The 24,678-nt window shown below is 41.5% G+C and overlaps 1 protein-coding gene across 2 annotated transcripts in view; it reads right to left on the reverse strand.

The window, feature by feature from the left end:
• Positions 1-2,859: 2,859 nt before the first annotated feature.
• The window catches only part of FAM83H (family with sequence similarity 83 member H), a 29,491-nt gene continuing 7,672 nt past the window's right edge, over positions 2,860-24,678 (reverse strand). The window contains exons 1-5 of one of the 2 annotated variants that reach the window (XM_054818586.1): positions 14,172-14,722; positions 11,050-11,510; positions 9,850-10,014; positions 9,371-9,495; positions 2,860-5,753 (exon numbers count right to left, since the gene is read on the reverse strand). In XM_054818586.1, coding sequence (XP_054674561.1) covers positions 3,107-5,753; positions 9,371-9,495; positions 9,850-10,014; positions 11,050-11,496 — 3,384 coding nt within the window. In that variant the 5' untranslated portion in view covers positions 11,497-11,510; positions 14,172-14,722 and the 3' untranslated portion in view covers positions 2,860-3,106. Of the gene's footprint in view, positions 5,754-9,370; positions 9,496-9,849; positions 10,015-11,049; positions 11,511-14,171; positions 14,723-24,678 lie in introns of those variants that run through there. The other variant, XM_054818585.1, reaches the window with a different exon arrangement.

Here is a 24,678-nt window from a genome sequence, read left to right on the forward strand (position 1 = left end):
GTCCAAGAGATACTACTGCTGAAATATCATGACGTTGTTATCAGGCAGCAGTGGGACTACAGTAAACTTTAAAACTATATTCCTGGTTTAATGCTGATTTTTGATACATTCCCCTAATTAACTTGAAGTTCTTGTAAGAAGTCTCTGTCCCTGAAATTTTACTTCACCTTTGATAAATGATTGTTATTCCAGAACGTTGGGACCACAGTTACAGAGAGGATTCAGGCACTAAATTCCAATATGTGAGTACCACTGCCATTGATAGAATATCCATTTTATCCTTTAGCTTCTAAACACCAAAGGCTAGTTAAGTAAAAAAATAGTACATTCACTTCTGGTACCAGGTGTGGTCATTTAAGTCTGGTAATACAAGGGAGCTGGGAATGTGGCTTACAGGTAAGTCCTGGTTAATTCTGGTAGTCATAAAATAGGCATTTCCTGTCTATCTCAGGTACAGGTAGTTAGAGGAAGTGGCAACGACAAGGTGAACATGTTGTGTAGGCAGTGCTGTGTGCAGCATGTTGGCTCTTGTGAGTCTAAGATGCCAGTTCTCATGCATGGAAAAGGGAACCTACTGCTTAATTCACAGTTGTGCCTTCCACTGAAAGCCTAGCACCTAGCAATTTGACAGTACAATGTAGTATCTAAGATCCTCTGTGAACCTAGTCTCAGACTGAGAGGTGACTGGCTGCTAACACTTTTTATTCTTAAAATTGCTTTTGTTATTATCAAGTGAATTAGTTATTCTGCAATATTTGTATACACCTACAACATCTGGTAATCAGCATAGCACTAAAAGAGATGAGTGATTCTACTTCTGGCCAGGAACATACTTTTATACAGAAAGCACCATGTTGAGCAAGATAAAATTATAAAAAAAAATCTAAACAAATACAGCAAAATTCTAAAATGTTAATGTAATCTGTGACTACAGAAATAATTATATTTCTAACTTGACTGTTACAGAACAATGCTGGAGCAGGTAGATTTGGGAAAGGCTGGGGAGGTATGTAATGATGTGAGTAAGACTTACACAAAATAGGGCTAGCATATATATAACAGGATATATATCTATATAGCCTATCTTCCTCTCTAGAGTAAAATAATCTCTATCTGTATCATCTGGCAGAGAACAACTGTATTGATCATTACAGTTCATTTTGGGACCCACCAATAACTGGATGTGATTCATTACTAAAAGCAGACAAAATAAGTATACATACAGCATTCAGTTATGAGAATTTGTACGTATGTAACAGATTATGGGTTGTATCTGAAATGATATACATTTATACAATATGGAATAAGTGTAAGAAATCCATTTCAGCTTTTTTTTTCCAATTTTGGCTGCTTCTTCCCTCCTTTTTTTTTTTTTCTCTCTTGACTATTTCTAGGTTTACCGCCTCATGTTAAAAATGATAATTCCTCTTAATTTTTGCAGATTTTTTCCACCATGAGTATTAATACGGAAATGGGCTTAATATTTTTTCAGATCAGACAATCTATCTTTCTGCACATTCATTTCCCAAGGTTTTCAACACACTGTAAAATATTCATTAATTGTTGCAGATATGTAAATTATATAAAGCCTGCTAAATTATATAAAGCCTGCTACCTTGGGAGCAGGCATCCTGAAAAAAAAAAAAAGCTAAAGCTTTAAAGACCCTACTAAAGTTACCTTCAGGAACTGATGCAGCCTCTTGCCTCTACCTGTCAGCCATGTACCTGAACTGCTTTGCTGAGTTTGCTGCTAGTGTCACAAGTGGGTAATCATGAAATACAAGCTAATGGGAATGGGAAATTCAGAAGCCCAGTTCCACATGAGAGTATTCTTCCCTGTCATCTCTTTGGACTACAGCACAAAGATCAGTTAAAAAAAAAAAAAAACAAAAAACCAACCCAATTTGGCAATCCTGCTGGATGCCAAGCAGAGAGAGACCAAGCTGAGGAAAAAAATACAACCAGCTAAATAACTAAACATTATGTACAGCATTTTCTTGATAGCCTCTGTCTCTACCTTCTGTCCTGCAAGACACTATAACACAACAGCATGAACCTACAGGCTAATCTGGAGTGTTTTAAAGCTGCATGGTTAAGCTTGGTACCAAATTACTATAAGAAAGTTACATGAGATAAAACACTTCTAAGCTTGAAAATTCCAGCAGCCTTATTCCTTCCATTGTTATGAGTCCCGTCTTTCCTTGTCTTCATATGGAAAAATGTGCTAACAAATGAATGTCCCCTACTCCCCACAATCACTTAATGAATTGGAGTTACATTTGTCAAGGAAGTTACTATTTGGCCAAGACAGCATTTTAGATACTTAATTAAACTCCTGACTCAACTGAAAAGGAGCCCTAAACCCAGGTCTTTCTCTATTAATAGCATGTCAATTTCCTTTTTTATGGCCTTTCAGCTGCTTCTTTCAGCCCACCCCTAAAGCAACACTTCCATTATACATAAGGAAACAAACCAATAATAAACCAGAACCAATAGGCTTAGAAAATGGTAAATATGAAAGCTGAGCATGAACTGCTGGACAAGACCATAACCATAGATAAGGGTAAAAAGTTGTCCACAGTATTATTTTTCTCCTGTAAACCTTCAAAAAGTTGCTTCCCAAATTTGATTTGTTATTAGATGCAAAGAAAAGGCATCTGTATCTGAGAAACAATTGGTTTTTAAACACTTTTTCCAGTTAATGTGCAGCCACATGCACATGTGTGTGTCTGTGTGCGTTCTTCTTTCCTGGACTGAACGCAACTATTGAATTTTCTATTTTTTAGTCTTTCCTTCTAAAAGTGGAATTGTTTTGTCTGCTGAAAATATTCCCTGAGCATAACATAAAGAGACTCTTACTTTATTTCTTTGTTTTAAGCATCTTGGCAATTTAATAATTTTATTTGAAACATACTGTGATCAGGTTGCCTGATACCACATTACTTTATTGCGCAAATTGTGTCATAGGAGTCTAATGCTGAACACATTTCCACTCGCTAACCATGAAAAGTATTGCCTATGGTGCTTACAGCCATCATAAACAAGTTACTTCCTCATTCCCCTTTGACAGTCAGTGATTATATGGAATTAAATAGTATTTCTATGATCATTTTTTGGTCTTGAAGGTCCCCAGGATTTTGGGCATGAATTTTCCCATCTTCTTGTCTTTGGCATCTGTGTCATATTCCTCCTCACTTTGACTTGTATGTTCATCCTTTTTGCAGAAGACCTCAAACCGACTGTAGACTCGCTTCTCCTTCCTCATATTCTCCATTTTTTTCAGAAGGGTATCTCTGTCCTCTGATGGTTGCCGTTGAAGATTTCGTTTCTGGCTCCCAAAACTCTCTGACCTATGTATGTTACAGCTTTTCTCCTTCTCACCTTTCCTTTCCAAGCTTGTAGTGGACTTAGAAAGATCAGGATTACTGGTGGATGGTAGTTGCTTTGCCAGCTCAGCTCTGTTCTTCTGACTGTTTGCAGAGATTTGTTCCAAAATCACCTTGGTATCATCACGGAGGTTGCTGCTGTACAGGATGTTAGCTGTGGATGAAGGAAATCTCCCCTGTGTTGGCTGGCTGCTTTTGGGAGGAAGGGGTGTTGCAAATTTATGGGTTTTTTCTTCCTCCATCATTTCCTGACAGTCCCCTATGGAAGATCGTTTGAGAACCACAGCCTGCTTGTCAGATTTTCCACTCTCAGAAGTGGGTTCCTCCTCCAATTTCTTTTCACCTTTTGGGTTCAAAAGCTGCTTCAGCCGTAGTGACCCTTTTCTTAAAAATTCCATTGGATTTTGTTCTTGTTTTGAACAGTCTTCCTCAGATTTATTCAGAGAGCTGTCAGATCCTTGACTTCTAGATAAGTTTTCAAGAACTGATGTGGTACTTGTCCTAATCTGTGGTTTCTTCAGTTCTGTATTGACTAATTTTTGAGTGTCGTCTTTGAATGTCACTCTTTCCTTCTTCTCTGGAAGAGTCAATTTCTGAGTGTCTCCTACAAATATAAGACTCTCCTTCTCTGGAAGAGCAGGTTTATTCTCTATGGGGTAAAACCGAGATGATAATTTGTCCACCTTAGTGCTAATATGTGCTAGGGGATCTTTACTCAATGTGTCAACAAGCTGGGGGGCTGATGAGGCCATTCCAAATGGTCTGTCAGCCTCTCCATGCACTTTGTAAGTACTGCAGGAGTCTTTGGAGTCTAGTACCCTACTCTCCAGAATCTTGTATTGCACGGATTTGGTACATTTCTTCTCTGTGTTCTGTGATTCTTCCTGTAGATAACTGGAAACAGCTTTGGTATGAGTGACTGTGGCTCGCTCTGTGTCTTTGCCCACAGCTTTGTACTTCTCTAAAAGTTCTGCCACTTTAGATGAGGCAGCTGTCTTAATAGTTTCATTGTCTTTTGTCAACTCACTGGACATTTGTTCTTTTTGGATCATCTGAACCTTTTCTATTGTGGTGTTAGGCTGATCTAACTTGGCAGCACTGAAAATCAGAGAGGACCTGAGTCTTGAGCTCCTCTGGATCAAAGGATTTATTCTGGACCTAAAGGCATCTTGTTTCATGATAGGGGTTTCTTCACCTACTCTATCAGGATCTGCAAATTCTTTGGCACTTTCAATTCCCATTGACTTGGTATTAAAAGTCATAGGGGATTTGAATGCTGGGATGAGGTCAGTGGGGTGCTTTGTGAGGGTATCCCCAAGAACATCATTATATGCCTCTGATTCCATAGGCATTGGAAGACCTTCTTCTGGTTCAGACTGGTATGCACTAAGGTATGAAGAAATCCTCCAGTTACGTAAACCTGTTCTATTTTCCTGTGTGTTCTTGTCTTCATCTTGGTCCTCATCTTTGTCTTGTAAGAACAGGCGTTGTTCCAGGCTTTGTTTCTGTGTAGGAGAAGTCTGGCAAATAAATTTTTGTCCTATATTCTGCCTTCTTAACATCATTCCCATTGGGCCGTTGCCTGCAGGATTCAGCTGATCAGAGCCATGTCTCACTTCCCTGGAAGAATTTGAAGGTACGTAATCCAGCCTTAAGGGGAAACCCTCCTGTGGAAAATTGGATTCAAGTTCAGGATATCTGGGTCCCTCTCCGTAGTCTTCGAGTTCACTGAATCCTGGCCTACCACCTCGGATTCTCTCAAAGAGTCCCTGAGGTCTGCCAGAAAGATGAGGATGTTCAAATTGGTACTGGTAGAACTGATCCTTCTGAAAATGACTAGACTGTATTTTAAATTCATCCATATTGTTCATGAACATCTGCCTGGCATACTGTTTAGAAGAAGCAAAATTTTCAAATGTTCCTTCTGCAAAACTGTGTCTCTTAAAAGCATCCAACTCCAACTGCTTGGAACGGAGAAAACCCCTGACAGGATCCATCTGGGAATTCTCCATTTCTACCTTTTTATACATTCGCATGGCTGATCCCTCCACGGTATGGCGCAACATGTCATCCCGCCTGAAATTTGACAGGAAGTACCTGTCTGGATCAACTCTGTCCATAAAGGAAGGAAAAAGACTGTCATCCCTCTGGAACATCAGGGATGGTTTTTTCGGAAAGAAAGGCATGTTATTGCCAAAAGGAGTCATGGCAAATGTGTTCTCTGCCTTTGCCAAGACATTGGCTGGAGGAACAAGAGGTTCTGACTGTGCAAACAAAATTCGGAATTCTTCGTCGAAGCTGGCCACCAGCTCCCCCTGGAAGATGTGTGCAATGCTTCTGTGAATCTTCTCAAAAGACCACATAAAACTACAAAGAGAAACAGAAGTAATGATAGTGTATTAGCATCAACTTGATGGTACCGGTTTACATTAAACCATTTGCTTGCCTGAAGAAAATTCTCCTAATATTATTTACTGCTCAGGCAGCCATTCATTACACACTATTGTTCCCAAGCTTCATAGTTATGAACTGATTTGGCATCACATCTTTGCAGAGGATTTTGTAAGGCAATACATGAACTTCTGTTCTAAAAAAACCCGTCTAGTAACAACAGCAAGAGAGCAAGCTGATGATAATCCTTATATGAAGCGGATGTTCCTGCAATTACTTTGAGTTCTAATCGTGTTTTATAACTAAAATTCTGTGCCCATCTTTAAAAAGAGAAAAAGGATCAACTAGGGAACTACAGCAAGTCAGCCTTACCTCAGTCTGAAGAAAAATTGTGGAACAAATCTTCCTGGAAGCCATCTCCAGGCACCAGAATAACAGAAAGACAACTGGGATCAGACAGCAGGGATTTACCAAGGGCAAACCATGCCTGACCCAGTCTCATTGCCTTCTACAAATAGAAGGCTGGCTGCATGGACAAGAGACCAGCAGAAGATGAGGTTTTTCTTGACTTTAGCAAGAGTTTCCACATGGCCTTTACATAAGTATGTTTGTAGCCAAATTGGAACACTGCAGACTGAATGAGTGTGCCCACAGTAAATGGGAAAGTGGTTGGACTGTCAGGCTTAAGGGGTGGTGGTCAGTGATTTGAAGTCTGATTGGTGGACAGTTACAAGTGCTGTTCCTCGAGGGTCGAGGCTTGGGGAAATAGTCTTTAACACTGTCATTAGTGACCTGGACAACAGGACCCTCAGCAAGCTTGCAAATGATACCAGAATGGGGGATGGTGCAGTTGATGTGCCAGTCAGGGGGGACCTCAACAGGCTAGGGAAATGTGCTGACAGGAACCTTATGAAATTCAGCAAAGACAAATGCAGAATCTTGGACCTGGGATGGAACAACCTCATCACCAATACAGGCTGAGGATGACTATCTAGAAAGCAGCTTGGATGGAAATGACTTGGGGGTTCTGGCAGGCAACAAGATGAAAAAAAACAGCAACGCTTTTGCAGCGATGGTGGCACAACATATACAGGGCTGCAGTTGTAAAAGTGCAGCCAATAGGTCAATGGAAGCAATTATTCCCCCCTAGTCAGGACTTGTGACACTGTATCTGGAGTACTGAGTCTGGTTTTCACAGAATGGTTGAGGTTGGAAGGGACCTCTGGCAGTCAGCTGGTCCAAACCCCCCCTGCTCAAGCAGGGCCACCTAGAGCCAGTTGCCCAGGACTGTGTTCAGATGGTTTTTTGAGTATCTCTAAGGAGAGAGACTCCACAAGGTCTCTGGGCAATCTATTCCAGTATTCACTTAACCTCACAGTAAAAAATTTTTTCCCTATGTTCAAAAGGAACCTCCTGTGTTTCAGTTTGTGCCCATTGTCTCTGGTCCTGCCACTGGGCATCACTGAAAAGAGCGTGGCTCCATCCATCCTCTTTGCGCCCTCCCTTCAGGTATTGATATACATTAATAAGATCCCCCCAAGCCACCTCTTCTCTAGGCTAAACAGTCCCAACTCTCTCAACCTTTCCTCGCATATGAGGTGCTCCAGTCCCTTCATCACCCTTGTGACCCTTCATTGGACTCTCTCCAGTATGTCCATGTCTGTCTTGTACTGGACACAGTACTCCAGGTGTGGTCTTACCACTACTGAATAAAGGGGAAGGATCACCTCCCTCAACCTGCTGGCAATGCTTTGCCTAATGCAGCCCAGGATACCATTTGCCACCTTTGCGGCAAGGACACATCGCTTGCTCGTGTTCAACTTGGTGTCCACCAGGACCCCCAGATCCTTTTCTGTCAAGCTGCTTTCCAGCTGGGTGGCTCCTAGCATATACTGGTTCATGGTTTCCCAGTTTTAGGCTTCCCAGTACAAGAAAGCTTTTGACAAAGTGGAAGAAGTTTAGCAGAGTTTATCCAAGAAGGATAGCAGGATAGAGTATATTAGGTACGAGGCAAGACTGGAAGAGCTGGGCTTGTTCCGCCTGAAGAAAAGTATGCTAAGGATGGTGGGAGTGGGGAGTGGGGGCAATAAGCTGATTGCTGTCCTCAACTACGTAAAGGGTGGCTATAAGGAAAATGGAGCCAGCATCTTCCCAGAGGTACATCGCAGGATACAAGGCAACAGATACAATTGTAGCAAGAGACATATCAATGAGCTATAAAGAAAATTCGTCACAATGAGGGTAGTCAAACATTGGAGCAACTGTCCAGGGAGGTTGGGGAGTCTGCATCCCTAGAGATATTCAAAACCCGACTGGACATGGCCCTAAGCAACTTTACGTAACTTTGAAAATGGCTTTACTTTGAGCAGGGATGTTGGACAGCTACCAGTAAATTGTACGTGAGAACTTTCAGCTACAAAAGGTTTCTAATATCAGCATAAGAAAGATTTATGTTTGCCTTCCTATATGATGTTATTTGATGGAATTTTTGAGGCCGCAGTGGGGGAAGGGATACTGACAGACTGGAGTAGATTTTGCTTATGAACAAGGATATAAGATATGCTTTGGTCTAACAATAGAAAATGGGATACAGTAACATAGAGAGGGGTATTGAGCTACTCAGGCATTACACAGGTATAGTTATTAACAATAAAGGCATAGGTAATTCCATACAAGTAACTTGCTCTTGAAAGGTAAAGGCCTACTCCTTGGTCTCTTTAACTCTTCTGCTTTGAAGGAGTTGTTGGATTAGGGTTGGTCAGTGGTGCCCAGTGACAGGACCAGAAGCAATGGGCACAAACTGAAACACAGGAGGTTCTGTTTGAACATAAGGAAACACTTTTTTACTGTGCAAATGACTAAGCACTGGAATAGGTTGCCCAAGGACTGTGTGGAGTCTCCCTCCTTACACATATTAAAAAAACCATCTGAACATAGTCCTGGGCAGCTGGCTCTGGGTGGCCCTATTTGAGCAGGGGGGGTTGGACCAGCTGACTGCCAGAGGTCCCTTCCAACCTCAACTGTTCTGTGATTCTGTGCAGGAGGAGGAAGACATTCAGCATTATAGTGTTTGTCTTTCCAAGTCAAGCTTTGCTTTCCTGGAAATGGCTAGATATCTGCCTGCCAATGGGAAGCAGTGAATGGATTCCTTATTTTGCTTTGCTTGTGTGCACAGGTTTGCTTTAGCTATTAAACTGTCTTTATCTCAACCCACAAGTTTTCTCATGTTTGCCCTTCTGATTCTTTCCCACATCCTGCTGGGAGTAGTGAGTGAACATCTATGCAGGGCTTAGCTGCCTGCTGGGGTTAACCCACACCACCTTATAATTACTGTATCTTTTTTACAGATCGTTTACACTCATGATGCGAAGGAGGCTTGGTTTCAGGTGTCCGGGCTTAAGGGCTTGCTTAATTGATGTATCTACCTCGGTTGCAAAATGGTGTATTTTTCCTGAAAATTGCTGCTCAGTATCCTTCAGTGAGAAAAACTTTTGTCACTGATGTTCACTTGGAAGTGCCGAAGCACTGCTTTACCAATTAACCAGCCTCATTCTCACTGAAACTGTGACATGGAACATTGCAGAGCTTCTCACCTGTAGTTGCCACTCAGCACCACCATGCAGTCCACCAAGAGGAATTTCTCTTTCACATGGCCTTTGAAGGACATCCCTGTGCGGCAGTAGTAGGTTGGGCCAGAAACTGTCCTCACCCTTAGGAACTGCAAACCAGACAAAGCACTGACTCAGTTGGAAGCTGTTACTTCCCTCCCCCTGCCCATCCTTCTTCCCCTTGCTCTTTTAACTTCCATCCTGCCACTGTTTTTATACTTCAGCTCTAGTGATTCTGTCTGCATACACAATGGATAGATAAACCCCTTTATTAATGTGCCCTCAGCCTTCAGCCCTGTATTGTTGTACCAGCTCTCCTAGCTTTCTTCATAGTCATCTTTCACTGAACTCCGGCCCATTTTCCCCTTTCTCAGGTTTTTACTGTCATAACAGCCCTCTGTGTCCCAGGACATATCCCCCTCAGGGTGTGAATTAGAGGCAGGGCAGGTCTTTGGTTTGCTCACCTCCACATAGTTAAGATTGACTCTGCATTTAGCAGCTGTATCGAGGAAAAGTTGAGAGTTCATTTCATCCAGCAAGATATACACAGGCACTCTGCGAGCAGCAGCATCCAACACCTCAAACAGCAGATCCACATCAGTGAAAATGTCCATCACTATGGCTACCACCTAGGAAAAGAATGCAAGAAAGTCATCAGCAATCTGTGTCTGCTTATGCACTGACTGATCGCGTTCCCCAGCACCTCACATTCCCAAGCTGCACTGTCTCCATTTCAACTTCCTTTTTAAACATGAACCTTCCCATTTAAAGGTTCATTTAGACATTGTGGACCCCAGAACTGGAAACAGAATTGCTATCTAAGGTGCATATTCTGTATGCGAAGCTAAGAGGTGAGGGAAAAACCTCACTGCCACTGAGTGGTCCCTTACTCATTAATCCAATGATAGCAGGTATTTTTTTGGTCATGTAGCCACACTGGAAGGTTGTATTGAGCTGCTTGGCCACTACCTGTTCACTCCCTCCAATACACCCATGGCATTTTTAGGTAACTTCCTGGCCAACGTTCAGTCAGCCACTATATAGCTGCATCTATATGCTGATAGTATGGGAAGTAGCTTCAAAGTTCTATCTCCTTGTCCTTACCAACTCTTATTTTATCAGTGAGTATAAATACCCGATGGAAGGGTGTAAGGAAGATGGAGCCAAACTCTTGTCACTGATACTCAGTGAAAGGACAAGACACAAGACACAAATTGAAACATAGGAAATTCTAGTTAAACGTAAGAAAAACCTCTTTTACTGTAAGGGTGATTGAACACTGGAACAGGTTGCCCAGAAGGGTTGTGGAGTCTCCATCCTTGGAGATACTCAAGGACATGTCCTAAGTAACCCTTTCTAATCGACCCAGCTTTGAGCAGAGGGCCTGGACTGGACCATCTACAGAGGTCCTTTTCAACCTCAACTATTCTGTTACTCTGTGAACTCTTTGTGTATTTTAGCATGGCCTTACACACTTTTCCATGAGACCCAAGAGCAGAGGCTAGCTTTGATGCCATAAACGGTAGTTTTAGAATCATCCTTCCCCTCTGTTAGGTCCTGGGGGCAAAGTTAAGGAAATTAGCAGAGGACCTGATGCATTCTGATTCATCTCTCACACACATATAATTTTATCTCTGCTCTAGCTTGGCTCTTGATTTTCTCACCTGTTGAGCTGCTCGAATCATTCTGCGAGCCTCCTCCTTAATGCTGGGATTGTCCGGGGGTGGTGGTTGCACAAGGGTTGTCACCTCTGTTCCCCTGAACCCAAAGACCATTGGCCAGCCCAGGTCAAGCTCAGGAACAGCGAGGTCTGAGTTCATGGGCCAGTAAGTCCCAGATGATCCATCCATGTCATTGTCACCTGCAGTGTCTGTGCTACCTTCCTGGTTGGCATACTGGGGTTTCTGGAGATTCTGTATGATGTGATCTACCTCTGAGTTGCAAAGAAAATCCGGGGCTGCTTCCTCTGCCAGAAAGCGTTGGTAACTTTCTTTGCCCTCTTCAGTAAGCACATCCAGAGCTAAGCGGTAATACTCCTTGTAATGGGGAGGAAGATAGTTAGGGTCAAGGGGATTGTCCCCCTGTGAGGAGCTTTGAGATCGACGAGCCATGAGGGGAGGGAGAGCTGCAAGAAAAGAATAACCAACAGTGAAAGCAGTTTCACTCCAGTGACACATCCATCCTCATAAATGGTGAGGGTTGGGGGGTTCATGATGGCAAAACCAAAAGGGAAGATATTCAAAGGACACAGGGTAATGTTGGAGAAAGTTCATTCCAAATGGATGAGGAGCCTTAAATTAGGCAAAGGTGGTAATCACTTAAGCATTACTTCAACTCAGTTAAATGTCTTTGGGCAAAATAAGGAACAAATCAAATTGGGTAGCACTGTGATGAACAAGGATGATGCATCCTACAGAATTTCCAACTTTCTTTTCTGGGCTGCTGATTGCTAAGCTTAAATTTGCCTTTTATTTTAAAGCTACCTTTTTTCCCCCCCCTCTAAAGAACAATGCTGCTGGTTATTATCTGGACTCCATTAAAACTCGTTTCCAAATGCTACAAAAATTATTTACTGTGTGTAATATGGCACTAAAACAAAAAGTATATGCATTTATATAAATGCACCCTCTGAATCCTTATAAATTGAGTGTTATAATCACCTCAGCATATGAGTAGAAGCAGGGTATAAGTGGAATGCAGGCAAGTATAAGGGTGTCCTGCTGTTGTAACATGGTCAGAAGTCAGACAAGTCTTCATGAGATCCATGAAGAAATAAAAAACAAGGGACGTGATGCTTCTTCAATCTCTTGATGTTGGGAAAAAGCTGAGCTGAAGTGGCTCATATTAAATATTTGACAATTGTCTGCAGGAAATCTATTATTTGAAACTAAAGACAAATTTGATTTTAACCCATTTTTGGAAGAAAAGCTTGTCGTGCCACAAATACAACTCAGTAAATAATATCCTACTCATCTGCAGAGAACTCCACAGCACTTTGGCTTCTAACTGTCAATTAAGGTCAATGCTTGGACATACTTTTCCTGGGGCCCCAGCGCTAATATGCCAACAGAGGTTTCCTCATAATCAAAAAAAGAATGTGGCTGTCCTTGACCACTCATGCAAAGTTACATTAATAGGAAGTGTGAGTATATAGGGTGAAAGCAGCTGCTATTGTCATTGCCATCCAACACCTCTGCTCCCAAAATGGAAGGGATTGCCATGGATGTGAGAGGAAGAAAAAAAAAGACTTCAGGCCCATACTATCACTCTTGTTAATAGCTGTAAGTATAAAGTTAGAATAGTTTCAAGATAAAGCCTAAGTGGACTTTCTTGTCTGACTACCTGCATAGCACAGATCAGTGCTGTATTACTCCTGCCCCAAACTCCCACAAGTTACTCCTGCTTCGAACTATAACACCTAGTAGAGCTGCATGACACAACAGGAAAAAAATATGGTCTTAATATAAAGACAGCAACTGAATCTAACAGGTCCCTGTGCGAAGTATTCCAATAGATAATCGTCTTTATAGTCTACTCATGTAGCCTTATTTGTAGTCTGGATTGTCTGGATTTATCTTTCCACTCTAATTCTCATTCTATCTTTTTTCTCTGAAAATAAAACACAGTCTACTATATACCTCCATTTTGGTGTGCCCAAGTGACCTATGTACCTGCTCTTAACTATTTTAGTAGTGTCTTTAGTCTTTCATTTTAAGGAAATGCTCCCAGAGTTCCATTCATTCTTGGATATGAAACCAACATATTCAACATATTCAGATATAACGCATAAAGGGGATGAATGGTCATGCAGACATCAAATGGCTCATAATGCCAGCTTGCCCAGAGCGGTAATGATGAGAGCCAACTACAAAAACCAAAAATGAAGAAGCAGAAGAACCTTATGATACTCACTGGACAATCAAAATGGCAGTGGAAATACAATGTTGATAGATATAAAATGGTGAAACAACCTTTATATTTTATTGATTAATACAATTATTTCAATAGTCTCATAAATCAAGGAGAAAAATGGGCTTTTGAAGGAAAAGTGTCAGCTAATGCTAAAATTATTAAGTAAGGAATAGAGAAAATAACACTACTACACAGATTCAGAGGGAAGTGACAACCTGAATGTGTTATGAATCTGAAAATCTCATTCCTCACATCTTGACAAAGGCTATTATAAATTGGAACTAGGAATCTGTAGTCTAGATAAGACATCAACAAAATATGACCGGGGACAGCTGTCCATTTTCTCCTCCAGCACAAGAACGAAAAGGGCACAAAATTAAACAAGCAGGTAGTGGGTTCAAACTGAACACCAGGAAACACTGTTTCTCAATTGTACTTACTCTGCAGAACTCCTTCCCACAGGAAGTTTTAGGATGGTTAGAGAAAGTATGTGAGAACAGGACAGGCATGGAATACTTTGTCAGAACACTTTTCCATCATCCCCAAATTTGTGGCTGGAAAGGTAAGTCAGGAAAGATAGGGGGAAGACTAAGTGGGGTAGTTTTTACAATAAGAGGAGTCACTTTAGTTCCTCAAGGATTTGTGGTAGTCAATATATTCATGAATAAGCAGGAAAAATAGTACCAGTGAAGAAATAAATTTGATGCAAAAGCAAAATGATCCTCATGGTTTTCTCTAAGCCACTGGCCGCAGGGAGAAAACAAATATGGAGCTGGCGGGACTCCTGGTATGACTGCATATAGTGATCATAGGTGAAGTGGGACAGGTGGTCCCAGGAGGGTCACCGGTCTGTGAAGGATGTTCAAAAGGGTACCTGTGCTTCTCCTGTAATGCGACGAGACTTCTGCACTTGAAGGTGCTGCCAGAACAAAAACAGTCTCTCGGGAGGGTGTTTCCTCCTCCCGTCCTTGTTGGAGGGAGTCATTTCGCTGTGTGTGCACTAAGGAGTGTCAGCCTCGGCCGTGAAACGCACCGATGACTGCTCCCTGGGCTTTGTGCGGGCTGGGCAGAGGGAGTGGCGTGGCCGGAGGGCAGGCAGGAAGCAGGTTTGTCAGCACCCAGGCTGGGACACTTTTTGGGCCATCAGCCTTCACGCTGCTCAGCCCAGACTATCTCCCACCTACAGCCGTGCTGAGGAGTCTTCAGCCTCCGAAGAATCAGCAAAGAGATCACTACTGACCACAGGTCGGTGCCTCAGCCACCCTGGGAGCACCAGGAACAGACAGGCCGGGGCGGGGCAGCCTGGTCTCCAGACGTCACCTTTACCTGTGAAAACAGGTCCTGAAGGCCGCAGCAAACACCTGAACTGGATTGCACCAAACACCGGAGCATGAACAGACCTCTGGCTGACTAATAAGGCTGGAAAATCTGCACCGTCACCCTCTTTGGCTTGCAAGGAGGGAGATGCTGTGTGTTATTTCAGCCAGCTCCTTCTTAGAAGTTAATGCTGAGAAAGCACCATCAAGTCCCGCTTGGAAAGAATCTGCAGCCTGCTGAGTGTGCCATTGCTGTGTTTGCCCAGGCAAGGTTCTAGTCATTAAGCCTCCTCACTTCCTTCAGGTGGTGTTTAATTTCTTCCAAAATAGACACACAAATCTGACTGTGAAATAAACCCCAGAAATTATGTTTCTGCCACCATAAGCCTAAATAACTCATGACCTGCAAGGATATAAGTACAAGTCCCTAACAAATAGACACAATAAATTTAAGAGTAGCTACAGTGTTCCCAAGGAAAGGCAGGAAAACTGTAAAAAAAGTATCCTTTTCCTGCAAGAAGACCCTAGATCAGCCTGAGCCTAAGTGTAGGGAAATGCTAGAGTTTGCTCACTTATAAAGTATAGCTGTCATGTACTTTGATTGTCCTGAAGAGAACCCCATTTTTATTTTAGAAATGAAGTTTAGAAAGAATCTGAAGATTTCATACTTTTGTCTGGATTGTGTGACAACTTGTTTGCAGCAGCAGTTGTAACTCTGAGTGGGCAGCCTGCTACGCGTGCATAGACGAACTCTACAGTGTGCAGAGTAATAGCACTAGTGCTACACAGACAGTCGGTGTGTATGCAACAAGGCGAAAACACTCAGGACACTTATAGCTGCATGTATAGGTAAGCAAGAGCAGCAATTTCAACCATCTACACACATTGCACTCGCTGTGTATGCACTGGAGTATATCTCTCTATAGAATCCTTGACAGAAGTAGATTAATTCTGGTTTGAAACAGCTTACATGATAACTAACCAGGATTTTAATTTAAAAAAAAAATCTTAAATACTCTGCAACTCTTAAGAGAAAAAAACCTTACTGAATAGGATTCCAGAGAGTGAATGACAGTCTTGGGAATTATCTGGAATGCATTCAGAAAGATATGGTCCTGTTTGCACTTGTGATGCATCTGCTGGTATATCAGAAGTGGAACAAGTGTCTGCAACTTGTTTGTGCAAGATGGGAAGCTGATGGTCTACTGATACAGACTTAGAGCCTGGGGAATAAAAACCAGTTTCAAGAGTGACTGGTTGTGTCTACATCTATAAGGAAAGATTACTATTGCCTGTGGATTCAAATGAGAGTTGAAGAGCTTGAAGTTTCTGCATGTAAGGAGAAAAAGCTTGAGCAGATCAAGATCTCTGTATCTGTTACTTCAAACACACAGACAGCTGATTTCCTAGTCCAAAAGGACACTACATGGGCAGGGGTTTGTTTATGGAGGCAGAGAGGCATGCTACAATGTTCAGTTTTATTCCATATGGCCGTTTTCCTCAAAGCTACTCATCTAGAGTGCTTTCTAGTTAGTAGCTGTTAGCATATACAGCTAGGAAAACATTTAAATATTGGTTAAGGTAATGTGATGTGTTTTCTTCATGCTGCAGAATTTAGTATCTTCATTAATGACATGGAGTGTGGGATTGAGTGTACCTGCAGCAACTTTGCAGATCACACCAAGCTGAGCGATGCAGTTGATTTGCTTGAAGGAAGGAACACCATCCAGAGGGACCTTGAAAGGCTTGAAGAGTGGGCCAGTGTGAACCTCATGAAGTTCAACAAGGCCAAGTGCAAGGTCCTGCACATGGGTCAGGGCAAACCCCTGTATCAGTACAGACTGGGGGAGGAATGGATTGAGAGCAGCCCTGCGGAGAAGGACTTGGGGATACTGGTGGATGAAAAGCTGGACATGAGCCAGCAATATGCACTTGCAGCCCAGAAGGCCAAGTGTATCCTGGGCTGCATCAAAAGAAGTGCAGTCATAGAATCATAGAATCACAGAATGGCATGGGTTGGAAGGGACCTTAAAGATCATCTAGTTCCAACCCCATGATCATGGGCAGGGACACCCTCCACTAGACCAGGTTGCCCAAAGCCCCATCCAACCTGGCCTTGAACACTTGCAGGGAGGGGGCATCCACAACTTCTCTGGGCAACCTGCTCCAGTGCCTCACCATCCTCACAGTAAAGAATTTTTTCCTAATATCTAATCTAAATCTACCCTCTTTAAGTTTAAACCCATTCCCCCTTGTCCTGTCGCTCCATGTCCTTGTAAAAAGTCCCTCTTCAGCTTTCTTGTAGGCCCCTTTAGGTACTGGAAGGTGCTATAAGGTCTCCCCGGAGCCTCCTCTTCTCCGGGCTGAACAACCCCAACTCTCTCAGCCTGTCTTCATAGCAGAGGTGCTCCGGCCCTCTCTGATCATCATGGCTCTCCTCTGGACTCACTCCAACAGGTCCATGTCCTTGTTAGGGAGGTGATTCTCCCTCTCTACTCTGCTGTTGTGAGACACCATCTGGAGCACTGCGTCCAGCTCTGGGGTCCACAGTACAAGAAAGACATGGACCAGTTAGAGCAGGTCCAGAGGAGGGACTTGAAAATGATCTGACGGCTGGAACACCTTTGCTATGAATAAAGGCTGAGTTGGGGTTGTTCAGCCTGGAGAAGAGACGGCTTGGGGAGGCCTTCCAACACTTAAATAATAATTTAAGTAATTTGATATCCTTCTACAATAAGGTCACTCACTTAGTGGATGAAGGGAAAGCAGCAGATGTACTTTTTCTGGATTTTAGTAAGGCTTTTGATACTGTCCCTCACAGCATCCTTCTGGACAAGTTGTCCAACTGTGAGACAAGCAGGTACATGGTGCGCTGGGTGAAGAACTGTCTGGACAGCTGTGGGCATAGGGTTGTAGTGGATGGGGCTACATCTGGCTGGTGACCAATCACCAGCAGTGTTCCTCAGGGTTCAATTCTAGGGCCAGTTCTGTTCAATATTTTCATCAACAATCTGGATGCAGGAGTTGAATGCACCATTAGCGAATTTTTCTGACAATACCCAACTGGGAGGTTCTCCTGACTCTCTCGAGGGACATGAGGCCTTAGAGAGGGATTGGGTAATCATCAATGGCATGAAATTTAACAAGAACAAATGCCAGATTCTGCACCTGGGACACAGTAACTCTGGACACAGTATAAATTGGGAGAGGAGTGGCTGGAGAGCAGCCCTGCAGAAAGGGCAGGACAAGGGGAAACAATTTAAAACTGAAAGAAGGTGGGTTTAGATTAGACATAAAGAAGAGATTTTTTACAATGACGGTAGTGATACACTGGACCAGGTTGCCCAGAGAAGTTGTGGATGCCCCATCCCTGGAAGTGTACAAGGCCAGGATAGACGGGGCTTTGAACAACCTGATCTAGTGGAAGATGTCCCTGCCCACATCAGGGGCGTGGAACTAAATGATCTTTAAGGTCCCTTCCAGCCCCAACCATTCTATGATTCTATTATTCCATTAACTGGTTGGCTTTAATTCCCTGATCTGCAACAAGAACTATACTAGGTTGATGAATTCTCAGCTTGCAAGAAGAATGATATATTTAAATACATACATAAAAGTCATATGGTGGTTTTGCATTACACTATTTGTAAGCCATAAAAAAATATGGGTAATTTCTATGAAGAAATATCTCAGGAACACTTGGCATTGGCATAATCCCAATAATCTCCCTCTAGCTTCTCATGTGCTGCTATCTACAATGAATATATTACATGCTTTGCATGATAAGAGAAGCACAAAATGACTGATACTCTTTCAATAACCTTTCAAACTACTTTTCTATCAATTTAAGCAGAAGGGGAGAAGTTAACTGGAACCTCAAATGTTATTATCCTTCATCACTATGGTAAGCGTGAGCTGATCTCAGGTCAATTAATAAATAAAACTTTACAAAAGTGATCTAGGTAGCTCCTGGGCAGAAACTCCGCTAGGAATGCTAATTCACTACAAGGAAGCAGAGTCAGCTGAGCTTTTGGATCCCATGCACCTGCAGTCTTTGCAAGTACACTCCTGCTACTATCCATCTTGCGCAATTCATCTAGATTCTGCATTTAGTTACTGGTTTTGGGGGGTTTTTTTGCTAAGTTACAACTCCTGGCGATAGCTATCTGCAACTGGCAGAACTCTGAGATGCTGGTTCAAATTTGATGTTGTTAAGCTGCCAGCTGCAAGGCTGTGTCTAGTTCTAGGTCAAACAATCCACTATTTGATGAGTAATTCCCCTACAAATTAGTTGAAAATTACAACGTACCATTTATGGCTAATATTTGTTTGCCATAGTGAGGTTTGTAAGATATAATTGTTTGTTTAAACTGCTGTCTCTTTACATCTATGTTAACTAGTTTTGATCCATTCAAAACATCTGTTATCACAGTGCAATGCTAGATTTTGTGGAGTACCAATTTGCATGCCTTAGAGAAAATGAGATATATTACTAAGTATACAGTGTTGCCTTGTTATTGTTTGACTCTAGAACTGTATATTCTCTTTATTTTGTAGGGCATTCAGGATGTATAATGCCAGGAAGGGCAGCTGAGTATAAGTACTTTCTCATTCTCTCTTAAACCTACCTCATGTAAGAGGCCTGGAAAAGCAAAATGGAGGAAATATTTGGCAGAAGCAGCAAAATTTGGGCGAGGGCTCTGTGAAATGCATAGCCCATGTGGGCCCTTACTTCCTTAGAACTGATTGTCAAAGGCTCTCATTAAAGTTAGACAGCAATTATTTGCTTTTATGCCTTGGTTCCTGTAACAGGAATTCACTGAACACCTTGTCAGATTTCCTCAATTCAGAGTGACAGAAGATTAGGCCACACATTATTTATTAGTATTCTGGCATGATGGCTGTACTCTCCTAGATTATGGTGGCATCTAAAACAAAAGAGGAACTCCAAGAAGAGGTTGCCTCCTTGCTTGAACTTCACCTGCAAGTCTATTTTCTGCAGCTTCATTCACATCATAAAAGATAGATGTATTTTTGGAAATCTGAACCTCTATAACTGTCAAAGAAACTAAGTCACAAACTCAAAATATACCAAATATATATGGAAGTCTGTAACTGCTGGTTAATAGAGTATTTTACTTATTTATATGCTTATTTATTTTATTTAATTAGGATTTTCATTTTATTTTAATTGCTAGTCACAGTTTACAAATTTTTATGACACAAGCTAAGGGGAATCTAGTGAAAAATGAAGATGCCAGAAAGAATAATGTGTGGCACCTCCACATTTCCCTTGAGGGCCTTTGTAAGATATTCTGTAAGATATTCTGTAGTCCAGTTATAGTTCAGGAACTGACTTGTATATGGTTACAGGAGGAGAAGAGCGCACATAAATCCATCATCTGCAGTTGTGGACAGCTATGTGACAGATGATCAGTGCAAAAGGAACCACTGAACATCCCTCCTTCCATTTACATGACAAGTACTGAAAAAAGTAAGAAAGACTCTGAAGACCCTTAGTACAAAAGTTCCAGAGCGATAAAACCTACAATGTACTACCAGAAGGGAACAGGAAAGCTCAAGCACACCACCAATGTCCTTCATGCCTTCAGTAGCTGCAACTTTATCAGGAAAAGCATCCCAGGAAGAGTACTGCCCCTACATTGTACAAGAAAGCAAAGGACTCCTATTAGATCCTGCCAATATGACCTGGGAAAAAATTGCAGCAATTGTTTTAAACTCGATTTTATGAGCAGACCACACCAATATGGGACCTGAGAAGTTCTTTACGAGCACAAAGCATACTGGCATATGCCACTACTTATCCTGCTGTCCAGTCCCTGTTGTTTTAGAGGAAGATGAAAGAAAAATTCCAGAAACCAAATTAGGTAGCAAGGAGAAAAATTCTAACTTCTTCCCAGCACCTAGCCCTTAAGCCTTGAGTAAATTAAATATCAATTAAGTGCAAACAAACTATAACCAGGGGAGCAATTCAGGTGTCTACACACGGGTGTTTAATGTCACATGGGATGCCCTAAGGTATCTTGCCTGCCCTCCAGCTGTTGGTCAAGAAGGGTGTGAGTCTCTCGTAGGGCTTGTGCCACATCTGCTGTGTTTTAGATACCCTAAGGCACCTAAAATGACACTAAACACCTAAGTTTTGGAACCAGGATTGCTCCTCAAGGGTCAGATTCATTAACTAAATGCAGGTGTATAACATGCCGACATGCAAGCTAATTGCCCTGTGTTCCCCTTTATAGGAGAGCTGGAGAGGGACTTTTTACAAGGACATGGAGCGACAGGACAAGGGGGAATGGGTTTAAACTTAAAGAGGGTAGATTTAGATTGGACATAAGGAAGAAATTCTTTACTGTGAGGATGGTGAGGCACTGGAGCAGGTTGCCCAGAGAAGTTGTGGATGCCCCCTCCCTGCAAGTGTTCAAGGCCAGGTTGGATGGGGCTTTGGGCAACCTGGTCTAGTGGAGGGTGTCCCTGCCCATGATCATGGGGTTGGAACTAGATGATCTTTAAGGTCCCTTCCAACCCAAACCATTCTGTGATTCTATGATTCTCTGATAGATGATGGAGAATAAGTGAATAAAATCAAAGGAGTATGGGATGAGATTCCTCTTCTAATATAGATGCTTACATTTGGCTAAGTCTTCTCTTAATCTTTCTCCCAGAGCCATTAACAAATCAGTCTTCCAAAGCTTCAGTCCTCAGTCTTCATTTTTTTTAACTCCAAGATTACCTTTTTCCTGTCATACAATCCATTCTACCAAGATCCAGCCTGAAACTTTCAATAGTTTATACCAGAACCTGACTAGGAGATGGTTGGTTGCAGAATTTCAGTCTTTAAATGGCTAATAAAGAAATGGAAGCAGGTTTTTACTTCTTCAGTTGTACTTTCAAACATAACTTCTACAGTGGGACAGATCAGTCTCATCCAACTTCAGGCACCTTCATTGCAGAACATCTCCATGAACGTCTGATGTCCATATGTCCTGGTTTTCATATGGGATAGAGTTAATTTTCACAAGAAGCTGGGAGGGGACACAGCCAGGAGAGCTGACCCAAACTAGCCAAAAGGATATTCGATACCATATGACGTCACGCTCAGTATATAAGGGGTGGGGGCTGGCTGGGAGGAGGGATCGCTGCTTGGGACGGGCTGGGCATCTGGTTCCGGGCGGCAAGCAAATTGCATTGCGTATCACTTGCTTTGTATATGTTTTTATTAGTATTCCTGTTATTTTCCTCTTCCTTTGCTGTCCTTGTAAACTGTCCTTATCCTAACCCACGAGTTTTACCTTTTTCTTCCAACTCTCCTCCCCATCCCATTGGCAGGGCGGGGGAAAGTAAGCGAGCAGCCGTGTGGTACTTAGTTGCTGCCAGGGGCTAAACCACAACACCATACTACTATTACCAACCACCAAAAGCTAGTCAACACAGTGAAGTGAGTGAGTGTCTCACACTAAAGTAGAGACCCACATCATTTACTGTACAACATTTTGTGAGCCATCAAAATCAAGTTCTTTTGTACTCTGTTTCAGATCCATTTTAAAATGCAGCCAGCACAGCTGAACACAATATTCCGATGGTTCTCTTACCAATGCTGTATTTGAGACAGAACTGCCTCCCTACTCCTGCTTGTACATCTGTGGATGTTGCCATGGCATTGCACTAAAGTCCACTGGCTACTCTGATACCCATTAGTTTTTGCAATGGTGGTTGGGGTACAGTCTCCTTTTTGTAAGTATGAAATGGAATCTTAGTTAGTACATGTAATAACTAATTGTGATGCATCAGTTTATCAAGTGATCCAAGGTGCTCTGTACACCTCCCCTATCTTCTATTTTTATTGTCTTTCCCAATAATCAAGTATCTAAAAGCTTTCTCACAAGTGTTTTTACTTCATTGATCAAAATATTAAAGAGAGAAAACATATCACTGAACATTGTGCAAATCTGTTAAAAACAAACCTATCCAATGAGTATCTTTTGAAACAACCCTTAATCATTTAAAGTGCTCATTTTAATTTTGAACTGTCTGTTGTCTAGTGTATATCACAACTGCTTTTTAGAAGATTAAGAGTACATGAATCATCTGATGTAATATTGCAAACCATTAGCTTAGCACTGAATATTGCAAGTCAGTGAATATCTGGCTTGCATATTACAACTCAGCATTTCACTATCCCATTCTACCTGTACCTGTGGTCAGCTGGGTCAAAGAACGATGAAAAGCCCTAAATATATTTATCCAGTTGTGCAATGAGGAAAACTGCTTCCCGACTCCTTCAGAGAAGTCCTACAGTATGAGATTTGATTATCATTGCTATTTTAATGTATAGATGGAAGAGCAGTAACCATGATTAGCATGTAGCACATAGTCCTGCTCTACAAAAGGTCTGACGGATAGAGAAAAGCAGAGCAGACTAGAAAAGTGCAGATACAAAGGGCAAAAAAGAGCCAGTCTTTCAGCCTGAACACCCTAGTCACTTGTACACACAGGCGATAACATTCTTCCCAGTAACTATTTTTAAATATATATATTAGAAAGATTTAAAAAAAAATACCAAATAGCTGCAAGTCAATCATTTTCTTAGCAAGCTACTTCAGCATTTACTTTTATTGCAGTGAAAATGCATCTTATTTCACAAAGTAATCTTTAACTTCAGATCTTAACTGTATTATAATGCCTGTATTTGCACAACTGAAAAATTACCTAATACCAGATCTTTTGTTTCTTCAAGTGCAGTGTAAATCACTTTTCAGCTTTCTCCGTGATAAATTGAACAGACTTTCCGTTGCTAGGGCTTGTCTCCTGTCCCTGGACAATGTTTGTGGCTTTTCCTTAAGAATTCTCTGAACTTCCTCTGGTAATTTAATTCATCTTCACATCACTGAATCTTCAATTCGAAAATTGTAACCTTCATTCTGGACTTCTGTATATTGTTTTATATCTGACTGTATTAAAATACATTTCATCAGATTGTATTGCTGTGATTTTTACTGTTATTTAATAAATATGATATTTATAAATATGATACTTACTGTTTCCTCAAACTTTATGTAATCCTTGAACTTGACTATTTACTGATTATGTAAACATTTAATTGAACTCCTGAGCAGCGCTGGAGAAAGACTCAATTGCTGGCAAGTGTGATAAAAATGAACATTATTAATACCTTCTCTTTAATGACTGATACTAATAAATTACTATTTCATTAACTACCTAATGCTAGACCTGTTAATTTAGCATAATGTAGGATCTTAAAGACATTTCAGAAAGCATTTATTTAGATGATTTGGAGAAGTCAAGGCTTATTATAATAAGTATACTTACACCTCCACCAACCAAAAACTGTATAGTTACTTGAATCCCAGAGGGTGTACAATTGGATCAGGTTTTCTTCCTTTGTATAAATTACCTTGCACTGACAACACAGTTTCATTTGCATTATCCTGGCCTTTCAGCTTGGTTAGTTTTTTTCCAAAGTTCCCTGCAATTATGTCTGGATTTAATAATTTCAGTGTTTCAGTGTTTATTACCACTTTCAGTAAACTTTGTGAGAGATCTTATTAATGGTCTTTTGAAAGTAATGCACTTTTATTCCCTGAAACTACTTTAGCATATTTATCCAGCTAATGACTGGCCATTGAGCTATGGATTTGTGATCAAATACTGCGAAGTAAACTAAATTTGCACAAACATAATAATCCACAGTACCCACCATACACATTCCTTGTCATGAATGAAAGGCAATTACTTCTTCTACAAAAGTGAACTGCAATACCTTGCATTTACCACAGGGTATTATATAGTAAAGGTAGATGCATACAGACAGTTGCTATGAAATAATTACTCTATGAAATCAATGCACTGAATATTCAGTGTTTTTGTGTACACACACATCTTTAATCTGAAACTGTATTCAAAATAATGTATTTCAATCATTTTTCTCTGTGTAAATTACTGAGATGGCTTTTCCTCACATAAATCCTGATGATTTAGATTATAATCCTCCAGAGGATTACAGTTTTTCCAAATCCCATTCCATGC

Source organism: Grus americana, chromosome 2 (genome assembly GCF_028858705.1).
Source record: "Grus americana isolate bGruAme1 chromosome 2, bGruAme1.mat, whole genome shotgun sequence".
NCBI classification, from domain to species: Eukaryota; Metazoa; Chordata; class Aves; order Gruiformes; family Gruidae; genus Grus; species Grus americana.